At 44.2% G+C, this 14,156-nt stretch overlaps 1 protein-coding gene across 2 annotated transcripts in view; it reads right to left on the bottom strand.

Moving 5' to 3' along the window:
- Positions 1 to 14,156, bottom strand: part of RGL1 (ral guanine nucleotide dissociation stimulator like 1) — a 247,887-nt gene that overhangs the window by 151,391 nt on the left and 82,340 nt on the right. For both annotated transcript variants that reach the window (XM_084792400.1, XM_084792401.1), the window contains exon 2: positions 2,713 to 2,876. In XM_084792400.1, coding sequence (XP_084648526.1) covers positions 2,713 to 2,844 — 132 coding nt within the window. In that variant the 5' untranslated portion in view covers positions 2,845 to 2,876. The remainder of the gene's footprint in view (positions 1 to 2,712; positions 2,877 to 14,156) is intronic.

The following is a 14,156-nucleotide window of genomic DNA, read 5'->3' as shown; positions in this document are numbered from 1 at the left end:
CTTACAGGTCCTTTGCATATATATTACGGCTTCTACTTTTGTGCTTGTATGGAAATCGGGTGTGCGTAAATGGATAGGTCTCTGGGTCTATTTGTTTCTTGTATTTTTTCTTGTTTGATTCTTCTGTCACATTCCAATTTGGTTTTATTTTCTTTTTGTTTTGTTTTGTTTACCTTATTGTATTTTAGTATTATTCCTTAGATGGCTGTTTATCTTCTAACAAGAGACAGAAAGGGTGTGAATCTGGATAGGAGGGGCGAGAAGGAGGCAACTGGGAGGAGTGGGGGGAGGGGAAGCTGCAATCAGAATATATGAAAAAAATCTATTTTCAATAAAATAAACAAAATGGCGTTACACTGGTAGTGTTACCAGAAACAAATAAAAACTCTCCCTGGAGGAAATTTCTTTCATTCCCAAAAAAAAAAATAAACTCAGCCCCAAATCAACCTCTTGTCAGGGCAAACAGACAGATCAGAGAATAGAGTAAGACATACAGCCTTAGAATTAGAATTGGAACTTTAAAATCTTTATATTTAATACTGTTAGAAACAAAAATGTTATGGGTTCTCCCTTGCCTCCTACCTGTCTTACGCAGACCACTGTTCATGGCTGGCCTTAAGCATTCTGAAGGGGTGCACTAATGCTTGCCACTACATCAAAGTACAAGCTTGCTCACGGCCACTAATAAAAGCAAGAGTCCCAGATCAAGGCTCATAGCCCGTGCAGGCATCCACCGAGGCCCAACCCGGCTCATTCCCCATGCAGGCATCCACCGAGGCCCAACCCCTGCGCCCCTTGCTGGAACTGGGACAAAGGGACCAAACCAAGCACGTGCACACTCTGCCTACAGCCTCCACGGAGCCATAAAGTCATTTACTCTGAACTGAGAGGCTTGTACTGTCTTCCAGTATCTGTGAAACTATGGCAATTAGAGTAAAAAAAATCTGAGAACCTTCCACATAGGACTTTAACACTAAAAATAGGAATAGAAAAAAAAGAGGCAAACATATAATGATATTCTGTAAAACAAGAACCAAAAAGAAAGGTTTTGGAAGTAAAAATATAGCTTAAAAGTTGGAATACAGACATGAAATTAATCAGAATGCAACACAAAGAGGAATAAAATACAGTAATTGTGAAAGAAGTTAGGTAACATGAACAAAGAATGAAAAAAGAATGTAAGCCTCACAAAAGGAAAAGACTAAAAATTCTGAATTTAAAAATTCTGCAGAGAGCCAGGCATGGTGGCACACACCTATAATCCCAGCACTACGGGAGACAGAGGCAGAGGCAGACTGATTGCTATGAGTTTGAGGGCAGTATGGTCCACTGAGTTTAGGACAGCCAAGGCTACACAGAGAAACTCTGTCTCGAAAAAAAATTCTGGAGATATTTCCAGACCAAGGAAAGACATCAGTTCATAGTGTGTGTGTGTGTGTGTGTGTGTGTGTGTGTGCGCGCATGCATGAAAGAAAGAGAGACTCATCATATTGTAATCTTCAGAAATGTAAGCACTAATGGAAAAGTAAAAGCATATAAGACACATTCATGCACAAAATAAACATATAGTGTAATAAAAATGTTTTAAATTTTTTTTATTAAAAGCAGTCTCAGATAAGGCTGAGATAAAAACAAAACAACAAAGATTAGAAGAAAAATTAGGAAATCTAATAATTCCTAGAGTTGACAGACTCGTAAAATAGTGGACATTTTTACATACTATTGGTGTGCCACCACTTTAGGAAAAAACTCACAAGTTATAAAGTAAATAACCCAAAAATTCACTTGGTAGGTATTAAAGTGGAAAATAAACATATGGGAATGTTTATGCTCAGCTTAGCACAGTTTGCCAAGGTTGTCTCCTTCCATTATTATTTTCATTATTATATTACTTTTTTTGTGAGCACCCTACTGTTAGATAGATGAGAAAGATTTCTAAACTTGCAAGCTAAGGCCCAGAGCCTGGGCAGCTATCTGAGGCCATGGAGGCTCCCAGGTGAGGCCTTTGAAGATACTCACTGCCTTCCCAGCACCATTCCTATCGTGTTTCCAGACCACATTAGCCTTCTCGAGTTCTAAGTTTTGGCCTTCTTCCTGTCCGTTATTCCCTAGCCCCCAGTTCAGTTCAGAGAAGTTAGGATGGTAAAGGCCAAGGTCGGGTTCTCAACTCCAGCCTCCTTTCTGATCTTGTAATAGCTTCTCATGCAGTTATGCTTCGTTGGGGCCTCATCACTGCGCTTATCTCGAACATAGAACAAAAGTAAAAGCCATACTGTATCATTTCTACTAACAAATGGGTTTCTCCATCCTTCTATCTTACACACACACACACACACACCCCTAACATTTGTTGAGACCTCAATAAAAGGCTTGGGAAAGAAGAAAACCACAGAGGAGCAACCCTGGGAGAGAAGACAGGAAGAAGAATGCCTTCGTCTATACCGGTGAGGTAGCCGAGGCCACAGGGCAGGTCCCGTACAACTGAGCTCAGGTCATTGTTGTATGCTTCGGTTGTTAGTGCTATCAGCTCCTTTACCTGAATCACTGTGTCACCCACCAATAATGTCCAAGGGGCATACTGTTTTCCAGTCTTGGCTGTCCTTGAACAGATTTTCAAGCTGGCATGGGGTATCCACTACACCAGGAATTTTCTAGTCTCAGGTATGAGCAAATCCACCATTGCACCAGCTCTGTCGTTTATCACTGTCTTACCTCCTCTGTCTTTAAAACTTCCCATATTCGAGCGTGATCTTCCACCAGCCAGTGTCCTGCGTTTTCTACTTTTGTGGAAAGTTTGACTTTAGACACCACTTGAGTAGGCTCTCCCACAGATTTCCCCTCCATCTTGAAAGAGGCCAGCAGGAGGCATTACGGATCTGGTGGAAGAAAAAAAATGTACAATCTACATTAAAATAAAAAATATTTGAAAAGATATAAAAGCAAAGTACTGTGCTCCATTTTTTTGGACTGTGAAACCACTGAAGACAATATTACAATAGACAACTCTTATGGCCACTTTTTACCTTCAAGTATTTATTACTGGTATTTTAGTGCCGGCTTCTGGAAGAATAGAACACATCTTGGTAATGGACAGTGACACAAACTTTATTCTTAAAAGATTTTATTTTTTATTACACAAGGGAATGTGAGCATGGGTGAAGGTACCCTTGGATACTAGTAGAGGGCAACAGACACCCTGGAGCTGGAGCTACAGGTGGTTTTGAGATACCAGGTGTCAGGGCTGAGAACTGAACTTGGGTCCTCTGCAAGAGCAGTAAGGGCTTTCAATGGCTGAGCCACCTCTTAGCTCCTTGGTACAAATGTGATAGGAAATAAAAATATATATCTACTTATCATGTCTCTTGCCATTTTGCTCTAGACCTTGGGGAGTAGAAGTGAAAATGGGTGGGGGAAAGGCAAGTCTTAATGGTCTTTTCATACTGTGTATTTCACAAACCATTTGGAAGGAACACTGGCTGCAGGGTTGAGAGCTGTATTTCTCAAACACACCCGGTGCATGCGAAGTGTGGTGCTAGGCACACACAAGTAGTTCAGTAAGTTTGATCCCAAATCACCAAGGCTTAAGGACAGAAAGGTTATAAACACGTTAATAATGTGGTATAGTACAATATAATGTATGAACTACCACAAGAATGATGTTCCCAACTGTGATGGAGGGCTGGAGGGTGGCTGGGCACGCCTGGTGGCTACTAGCCCTAGGCCCTGGAGGAGAGCCCCAGCGTCAATACATAAAAAGGAAAACAAGAACAACTGCAATGGAGAGGGAGGGAGGGAGGGAGGGAGGGAGGGAGGGAGGGAGGGAGGGAGGGAGGGAGGTAGGTTGGTTCTCACTAGGGATCATCAGCTGCAGTGGAGCAGGAGGAGGGAGGGAGGCAGGGAGGGAGGGAGGGAGGGAGGGAGGGAGGGAGGGAGGGAGGGAGGTTGGTTCTCTCTAGGGTTTATCAGCTGCAATGCCTTCCTGGGCTCTGGGTTCATTTATAGGGCCGAACAAGGTTTTCCATGAATCCTTATTGTAAGAAGGTCTCCTTCAGCTCTGGTCAGAATCTCACTACAACCTGCTTTGTTACCACACTGTTCTAAGGGATCTTCTTGCTTTCATTCAAGTCCCACAAATACGCCCTTCTTTGGGTGATTTTTGTTCCAATATTCTGCTTCCTTAAAATTTCCATGGAGCATAAACCCAAACTGTTCCACACAGCAGCTGGGGCCCTTTGTGCCTGGTTGCTTTCCCAGCCTTTTTCTTGCTCTGAGCATCCTCCACTGAGCACTGACTCACCCCTAGGCTATACTACTCCAGCCATTTTAAAACGTGTCTGGAGCCCAAAGGCAGCCAGTGACTTTAGGCTTTGTTTTTGTTGTGTTGTATTGTATTGAATGGGACCCTCCCTGTGTATTCGATGGACCTGCAGATTGTGTCACATTGAGACTTTATTGTATTTACTTGCTTTCAACTCCATTCCCACTTTCAAGTCCTTTAAGTATCTTGAGACTATAAATGTGTTCTGTTCAGAGCAAGTCTAAGTAAATGTTAAATTACTGTCAGTCCAATAGGTCAGTAACCCATGACAATCCAGAAGTAAAAAAGAGGCAGTGTTTTGCTAATTTACATAACAAGTAATAAAGTTAAGTCATCTCCTCCTTAAACCTCACTGGCTTGGTGGGCTAAGTTCTTCATAATGAGGGAACAAGTCTAGATTCAGCACATATTCCAAGGGGCTAGTATTGCAAGACGGAATTGATCACTAATTAACAGCACTGGCTTTCGTGGCTCTGGCTTCAGGCAATTGAGCGTATCTGCAAAAGGCAGGCCTGATGCTCATGAAACCAGCTGACAAATAAGAGGAAATGGAAAATTAAGTCAACAAGGGTCGGGGTGACATCGGAGAAACTGCAGCAAGTCTCCCTACAGAGGAGGGCTTTCTGTGCCTTTGGGCCTCGCATGCTCTGCCTGGAAGCCACAGACAGCAAGCCTGTCTGCTTGCCCAGAGCAGCCTTGAGTAGATGACAGCCCAAGGCCATCGTGTGGTATTTAGAGATGTGGAGCACATAACATCCTCGCATCAGGAATCAGGAAAACGCAACCGACACAATTAAGACTGGACCAAGTTCCTCTGAGGGACATGCTGATAAATGATGCTGACACATGCAGGGAAATAAACAAGGCAGAGGCAGGGGAGGTTTCAAGCCAAGAGAAGGGAAATTAAAAATAAACAGGCAAAATGGAAATAGACCAGATTAGTGGGGAAGGAAATTCCATGATTGTTACTGGAGATAATGCTGTAAGCAACAAATAAAAAATCAAAACAAAGTGAGGAAACCACATAAGATGGCTTTGGCTGCATTCGCTCCGTGTCAGGAAAATGTAACTGGGTAAACTAGACAAATTACCAAATCTCAGAACAGACACTTCACATCTGTAAGCATGCTGCAACCCGGCGGCCCCACAGCACGGACTCTGCTGTCTGCCCACAGCTGTGCTCTCGTCTCCACGGTGTGGGTGGAAGTTGGCCCGTTTTCAGTGCTGGGACTGAACGCCACTGTGAACTTCCCACAGCCTGCTCCTTGCCCTGTCTGGGGGAAAGATGCATTTCTGCGCTGGCAACAGTCCCAGAGGCCCGGTCATGGAGAAACAGGCAGCTCGTCCATGGTTCTCCAAGCTTTGTAGATTGTCTACCTGCTGCCCTGACACTGGAGCCTTTCCTAGCCATTGTCACTCAGGGAAAAAAGAAACGACACTGGGAACTAGTCACTGGGCACTCCATCTTCCCGCTTGAGCTCTCGTCTACACAATAACCTTTACAAGGTGTTCACCACTGTTTACCGTGGTGAAAAAGTGAGATTCGGAGACGCTAAGTAACTGTATTATACTACTAGGAAGTTGGAGGTTCCCAAGTTCATCTCCCATCACACCCCAACTCCAGGTCATGTAAGAAGCATCGCCTCCATCCCCTCTTCTACTCTCCTTTCAGTGATGGACTTGTCTCCTTGTGGTGCCCCTCCATATGCACCAGGGCTGGTGTCAGGCTCTCCATGGCTCAACAGCGCCCCCTTGAGAGAGACTCACACCTGAGAGCACAGGTAAGAGCAGGAGAGCTGGAGAGCAGGACAATTTCACCAGCAGTAGGTTATAACTTTTCCTCTTCACTGCTGCCTTGTTTTCACCGGGGTAGGCTTCACAGGTGTGTGCCTGACAGACCCGCCCAGGCACACAGGACCCCTCCCTGAGCGGAATCCCATGTGTTTGGCTGAAGGCTTGGCTGCCCCAACTCCAAATTACACAGCCTCTGACTTGCCTGTTCTTTGAGCATAAAGTATTTTATATTTTTTAATTTTTCAAACTTAAATTTTCTTTGAACAACTAATGAGTCAGAAGTGTCCTTCTGGCTCTCCTGAAAAGCATCTAGAAGTTTGTGTGTAGCTTTCCATTCTGTAAAGTAAGAACAGGGGCATTCTGTTCCTCCCTCTCGTGTGACACAGCTTAGAGTGATGCACTGCCTCTTTCTTAAAACATAGGGTCAAAGGTTATAAACCAGCCTCTGTGCAAATGCCACTGACACGAGCCACTCAACAGTACCATACACGTGATGGAATCACTGTACTGTTCAATGGCAATCTTCGTTTCTAGTTGAGAATAAGTATAAAATATCATAAATCTTATGAAAATCAGCCCTGAAGAGCTGACATCCTAAATTACAGTGCCCCAAACAATCATTTTGTCAAACTCCTGGACAGTCAGATCAGTCATAAGTTGGAACCAGGTTGGGGAAAGAAGTAGAATATTTTTAAAAGGCAAATATGTAATCGGAGAACACAAAAAGAAGCATTTTTTCCTGAGACATTAAAAAATAAAATTTCTTGAGAAAAATATCCTGCTGTCTCCACTTCAGGAAGCCGGAAGGACAAGTGTGATGGAGTAAAGAAAGACGCTTCCAGATGGCACAGAAGACTGTCCCATGAGAAGTCACGTAAGGGCTTCCAAGGTCACCTGGACTTCAAGTCCTGCCACTCAAACATGATTTCATGCATTATGTTCTAACTGCTTAGCTCCACCACAGATAAAAGTTTTGGTTACGGTTTTTGTTTTGTTTTGTTTTTTGGAGTTTTCTAAAGTTAAGTTAGACCCAAGGATCAGTCTAAGGAAACTGAGGATCAGTCTAAGCAAACTGATTAACTAAAGAAACTGACCGTAGTTTAAAACTGTGACACAACTATTTTTAAAATATGATTATTGTTACCTGGACAGTGGTGGTATACACCTTTAATCCCAGCACTCATGAGGCAGCAGCAGGGGGATCTCTGAGTCTGAGGCCAGCCTGGTCTACAGAGTGAGTTCCAGGACAGCCAGGGCTACACAGAGAAAACCCTGTCTTGAAAAAGATTGTTGCTACCCTGGATGGGGAGGCTGGCGGCACTCAGAGGAAGGATAGCAAGTTACCAAGAAGAGACTCGACACTCTAAGAGCATATACAGGGGGAGGAGGTCTCCCTCAATCACAGACATAGGGGAGGGGAGAAGGGGGGAAGTGGGAGGGAGGGAAGAATGGGAGGAAACAGGGGAAGGGCTAACAATCGAGATGTAATATGAATAAATTAATTTTAAAAAATAATAATAAAAAAAGAAAATGAAATAAAGTGGAAATGAAAATAAAAGAAAAAGATTGTTGCTAGAGAGAAAAATGCATTTCCTTGAAATGAGGTAGTTCTTATAACTGAAGTTTGTACTTTTAATGTCTATATAGTTTGTGCATGTGTGGTATGCCAGCATGTAGCATGTGGACAAATGTGGACATATGCAAGTATGCACACATGCAGAGGCCAGAGAGTGACACTGGTGTCTCCCTCTGTTTTGTCCCACCCCATATATTGAGGTGGAGTCTCTCTCGCCAACCCCATAGCTCAGCAAGGCTAGCTAGGCAGGCTGGCTGCCCAGGCTCCCTCTGTCCCCACCTTCTGAGCTGGGGATTCAGGCAGGCGGCCAGGCCCGCCAAGCATTCACAGGGGTGCTGGGGAGCCAAACACTGGTCCTCCGGCTCATTCAGCAAGGTGCTTACCACCCGAGCCTTCCTTCTCTCTAGCCCTAGTTAAAATTACTTCCTAACATCACGCTTATAAATATATTATCCATGCATGTAATCTTACTGACCTATTGTTTCTTTTCTTTCAAAAACAATTATAAACTGGAGATTATGGCATTTTCCATGGTTATAATGAAGGTGTGAACTGAAGGCTTCATCCCCAAATGATGGTTCAGCACAAAAGTCAATGAGCAGAGGTTATTCTTAGAAACATAAGTAGCAACCTAAGGACACACAAAAAAATTGCTATTATTAGTGTCCTTGTCATTTGATAAAAATTGTTTGTGACTACCATAGAAAGATAACCTTTCTGAAACCTGGCTTTAAGGTGAGTCCTGGAGCCTGGCTGCGCTCATAAATCCCCATTTGCAGCGTTAGCTCCATGCTAGGCTTTGTTTGATAAATCAGTCTGCACGTTATCGAATTTCACTTTCTTCCTAGGGTTATAAATAGGGCATGACACATCCCTCATCAATTATCTTTTCCCCCTCCCTCTTCTCTGTAAATGGTTTTGGTGAGGAAAGAGGACCCCATATCCAGAGCCTTGCTGGGTTTCTCTGGAGGTCACCATCTTCCTCCATCAACGCCGGGCTTCTCCTCTGCCCCTGCATAGTTCATTACATGTATTAATAATGCACGAGGCTTTTCTTCATATCTATTACATATGTACGCACTTTGCTTCTCCATGAAGAAATCTTGTTATTTTTCAAATTCAACTAAGAATTAATCTTGAAAATGTCTGGCATCCACCTTGTTCCACGTTTTTCCCCTGACTATTTGTCTTTGTGCCGTTTCTACCCTCCTGCCCTTTCCTCCTCATCCTTCTTCCTAATGAGCTGAGGTCCTGTCCAGATAAGCCTGTTTGTTTATCTTTCTCTTATGCTATCTCCAGCTCTCCCATCTATTGGGAGCAGCCTCTGTACTTCAGTTTGACTCACAGGCAAAGAATAAGTACAAACAGCAGTGACTGTGTCGTCAGGAGACCTGAGCCTAAATGATGGATGATTCAATAGTCCATCTTCTTTGTAACTCGGGGCAAATCATTTCACCTTTCCTAGCCTTGGCTTTCTCATCTTAAATATGACTTGATGAAACTGCAGCGACCTCTGACTTATAAAATAATGCACTCATTGCCTCCAAAGGTGGAATCAAAACTAATATGAATTATTGCTTCTCTGTTAGTAGAAGGACTTATATTGCTACAGGATTTATATTGCTAAATATAGGTACTTGTATTGAGACTTGGTTCATCACTTATACGCTGTGATCACTCTCACCGTGTATATTCACTGTGCAGAAGTAAAACAAGGAATTTGTCATTGCAGAGCAGCATTAAATGCCAGCTGTGTTTGACGGACATGACAGGTATAGATCGGTCAGCTCGTTAGGAGACATGGCAGCGGCAGAGCCACACAGCGCTTCCTCTTTGGAATGTCACCTGCATTTCTGCCCCTATATAAGGGAGTTTGCCTACATTCTAAAGACTGCTTTCAGCTTGCTTTGCTTTCCATAACTTACTCTGACCTCCACTGTCAGACTGCCGAGTCACCAAGAGCAAGACAGGGCATCAACTTATTATACTGCTTCAATTTCTTGAAAATCACCAGTGCCCTTTGGAAACACTGTTTTTAATTAAAGGCACTTCACCAGAATAAAGGATTAAGCAGCTGCCACTGTGGAGTATTTGGAATAAATGTCAATCATTGGGCAACCACTTTCAAAGGAATTTTCATTACATAAAGGTCTCACTGGAGACGAGGCAGCGTTGCACAATGGCGTCTGTGAAGTTTGAATCAACTCTCAGAACAACTGTGTCCAGTTAAATGCAGAAAACATTTAAAGTGTGAAGGATTTCTACTTGATTCAAGTGTTTTTTAAAGATTTATTTATTTTAGCTTATGTGTATGGATGTTTTGCCTAAATATAAGTCTATGCACTACATGTTTGCAGTTCCTGAGGGAACCAGAAGAGGGCGCTGAACTCCCCTAGAACCAGAGTTACTGATTGTGAGCTGCCACGTGGGTGCTGGAGACCAACCTGGGAAGAACAAAAGTGCTCTTAGCAGCTGAGCCATCTCCCCCCAACCCCGCGCCCCGTTTCCTCAAGCTAAGAATGTTTAAAAGTGAATCCCATTGACTTCAGACTTTGTATATATTTTCTCTGAGTTCTGATAGAATTTGGCAGAACTTCTTGATTAAAAAAAAAGAAGAAGAAAGAAACATCCAGCCTGCTCTTGCATTACCCTTGTGAACCTCCCCAGAGAAGGGCAGCTCTGCGCACAGCAGTTCCTGTTGAGCGCACTGCCAACCCCAAGGAACAGTGGGGCTCCCTTCCTCATCTCCGGTCAGTGGGGCTCCCTTCCTCATCTCCATTCAGTGGGGCAGTCTGACAACACAGCCACAAAGAAAGACATAGGCGTGGGAGGAGAGAGGACACCCAGGCGCAACTGAGGCTGAGATCACAAAGAATCCCTCAGTGTTCTGGGACGGCTAAGGGGACATCTAGGGGACTGTGTGTGTTATAGCCTGATATGATCCAAAGCTCAGCTACTATAGATCATGCGCTTGAAAGCTTCAAATGAGACAGAGTTGTAAATCACTCGACTGTCCCTGGCACAAATGTTTCACAATTCTGTAGAGTCCAGCTCTAGCTGGCTGAATAAAGGCAAAAGGCAAGAATCCTTAGGGGAGCAGACGCAGTTCAACAGCGGTTGGCTTTTTTCCCCCTGTCCATGTTAAAGTGAGAGCCAGGCTTCTTCTGTCTCAACGGTTCTGACAGTGACATGGACCACACAACCACCCCACAGGCACTGTATCACCTCAGCAGTACAGGAGCCTGAGCAGAAAGCCCTAGTTTTTTCTTCAGTGTTTGACCCAGAGCTGCACCTCCCCACGCCATACCTCCCTTCACGGACCTCATGTGCCACTCACACAGTGTCAAAACTCTGAGCTCCAGGCTGGCAAGCTGCCTCAGTGGGTAAAGAGGACTTGCTGCCAAGCCTAATGACCTGAATGTGATCCCTGGCACACACATAGTGGAAGGAAAGAACCAACTCTGGCAGTCTTCTGATCTCCATATGCATGCTGCTGGAAGTGCCTTGTTAAGCGCGGACACACACACACACACACACACACATTAAATTAAAACAAAAAACAAAAAACAAAAACAAAAACAAAAAACAACTGAGTTCCCAGGAATCTGAGTCTTTGGAAATTTCAGAGGCAGGCTTTTTTGGGGAGGAATCTAAAGTGTGGGGCTAGAGAGACGCTCAGCTGCTAAGTATCTGCCACACAAGCAGAAAGGTCTGAGCTCAGATTCTTGGCACCAACATAAAGAGCCTGGTACAGTGTTGCCTCACACGTCTGTAATCCCCGCAGAGACTTGGGACGCAGAGACAGGCTGGTCTCTGGAGCTCACCAGCCAGTCTAGACACACCGGTATGCGGCAGACTCAATGAGAAACTGACTCATGGCATGTAGGTAGGAAGGGCACATAGTATGTCATGTGTCACTAATACACGCTCTTTTCATTTGATCAGACAACACTGTGCCCCCCACACAGTGGACTCTCATTAGTTTCCAATATTGATTACCTAGTTAGCTAGTTAGTGCTAGCCAGAATGCAGCCAGCCATTTGATAGACTAACTAGCTATAAGAAATGTCACTTGGCGGTGCATTTCCATGTGATGCTTTCCTGACCCTGCCTCTGGAGCAGGAATAAGTCTAAGGCTGGTTCAGTGTCCACCCAGGGAGGGGGCTGTAATGTCATGCTGGAGTGAGTTCTCATGGGTGAATACAGGAATGCGGGCGGAAGGAGAGCTTCCACCGTGCTGCCTCTGAGCGTGCCTGTTACATAGGTCTTCTGAGCTTATCTGCTCATGCCTTGTGTGGCCAGGGCACGAAGAACAACAAAGAAGGCTACCTGTGTGTGTGCATATGTGTGTGTGTGCATATGTGTGTGTGTGCATATGTGTGTGTGTGAGTACCTGCGTGTGCTTTTGTATATGTGCACGCCATGCATGCGTGCATGTGTCCGTGTATGTGTGTGTGTGTGTGTGTGTGTGTAGTGTGTGTATGTGTATATGCGTGTGATCCCAATATGCATGCCCAAATGTGCTACGCTGTGGTTTTGGAGTCAGAAGACAAGTTTCTTTTAGAAGTCTGTTTCCTCCTTCTACTGTGGGTTTCAGGGACCAAGCTCAGGTCGTCAGGCTTGTGTGGAAAATGTTAGAGTTTTGCCCACTGAACCATCTCACCAACACCATAGCTTAGCAGAATTCTCTCTCTCTCCTCTCTCCTCTCTCCTCTTCTCTTCTCTTCTCTTCTCTTCTCTCTTTCTCTTTCTCTCTTTCTCTCTTTCTCTCTTTCTCTCTCTCTCTCTCTCTCTCATTATGAGCTTGCTATATATCATACCATGACATTTTCACCAAAAAATGCCGTTAAGTGTCATGATGTGAACTGTGTTCCACGTACATTAGGAAAACTGCAATCTGTTTTTAATGAGACTCTCACTTGTCTCTTACTGAGCTGTACTGAGAATACTGCAATTTGGGCTAGAGAGATGGCTCAGTGGTTGCAAGCACTGGCTGCTCTTCCAGAGGACCTCGGTTTGGTTTCCAGCATCTACATGGTGGCTCACAACTACATGTAACTCCAACTCTGGGGGAACTGATGCACTGTTCTGGCCTCCAGGGACACCAGGGACACATGTTGTACACAAACATACATACACACAAAACATCCACACACATAAAATAAAAACAAATAAACCTTTAAAAATTAATACTACGACTTTTCTTCCTGCATGCTTTTCTCTCCTCTTCCTTCAAGATGTGTAGATGCACTGTGCTGTGGAGAGTGCTTGTCGTGTTCTTCTACATATTGGGTAGAGAAATTTTAAATTTTTCATCTCTACAGTCCAGCAAAGATGAAATACATTGTTTCAAAGTGAACAGAACAAACAAAAAAAAAACTTTTAAGCCTAAAGGAAACAACCTAAAACTAAATTTTGTTCTCAAATTTTAAACAGATTGCTAAAATATATTTGGGAAACCGCTTTATATAAGCAGTCAGGAGTGTTTTCAACCCAGCCTATGGGGAAGAACTCGCCAGACTATATTAAGTAGATACTTATTAGGAATTTAACGTTTTCTTTAAAGCTGTATGTATTCCCAGCTCTGCCGTGCCTGGATTTCTCATCAGCCGCAGCCCAGTGCCAGCAGCTAGCCAGCACAGTCTTCTCAAAAGCCGCGTTAAATGATTGTGTACATCTGCAGGGCGTCTGTGTGATCCTGGATTATGTTTTCGCTAAGGATAAGGGTTATAGTTTGGACAGATGTTGCTGTGGTCTAATTGGCCCATTTTATCTGCCCGTTTTCCATACACATCGCAGGATTTGATGAGTGGAATGTGGGGGGGGGGGGTGCTTTAGAGTCATTATGAAGTACATTCCAATGTCTGTCTGAAGGCAAAGATCATTTCATTCTCCGGCACCATTTCAACCCAACTAAGTGGCAGTTTCATTTGGTCCCTCCTTAATCCTTCACAGCACTCTGAGGGTTAATGGTCATCGTCAACCTAACTGGGTCCTCTAGGCACATCTGTGAGGGTATTCCAGACCAGTTCAACTGAGGAGGGAGGAGCCCACCCTGAATATGAGGTGGCATCATCCAATAGGCTGTAGGGATCATAGAGGAAGCCAACTCATCCCAGCTCATCTCTGCCTCCTGACTCTGGACATGAAGCACAGCCACCTGGAACTCTCACCACCGAAATCATCCCTGCCGTGATGGATCAAATTCCCTCAAGCCGTGGACCAAGACAAACCCTTCATTCTCAACTTGCTTTTATCACAGTAATACAAAATCCACCCCTCTTCAGTTTTCTCAGTGCCACAGACTGGCCTTGCTATTTCCTGTGAAGCAAAGTAAAACAAAAGAGAACATTCTGGATTGTGAGTTCTTAACAGCAACTTTATGACTACAAGATTGAGCTATCCTGCTCCCTGCTGGATGGTCAATAAGCCAATCTGACTTCCAGCTTCAGAGGGTAATATTCGGGA

Source organism: Acomys minous (assembly GCF_964271855.1).
Source record: "Acomys minous genome assembly, chromosome: 1".
Taxonomy (NCBI): Eukaryota; Metazoa; Chordata; class Mammalia; order Rodentia; family Muridae; genus Acomys; species Acomys minous.
Note: the sequence above shows the minus strand (reverse complement) of the source record. Positions and strands in the feature narration are given on the sequence as shown.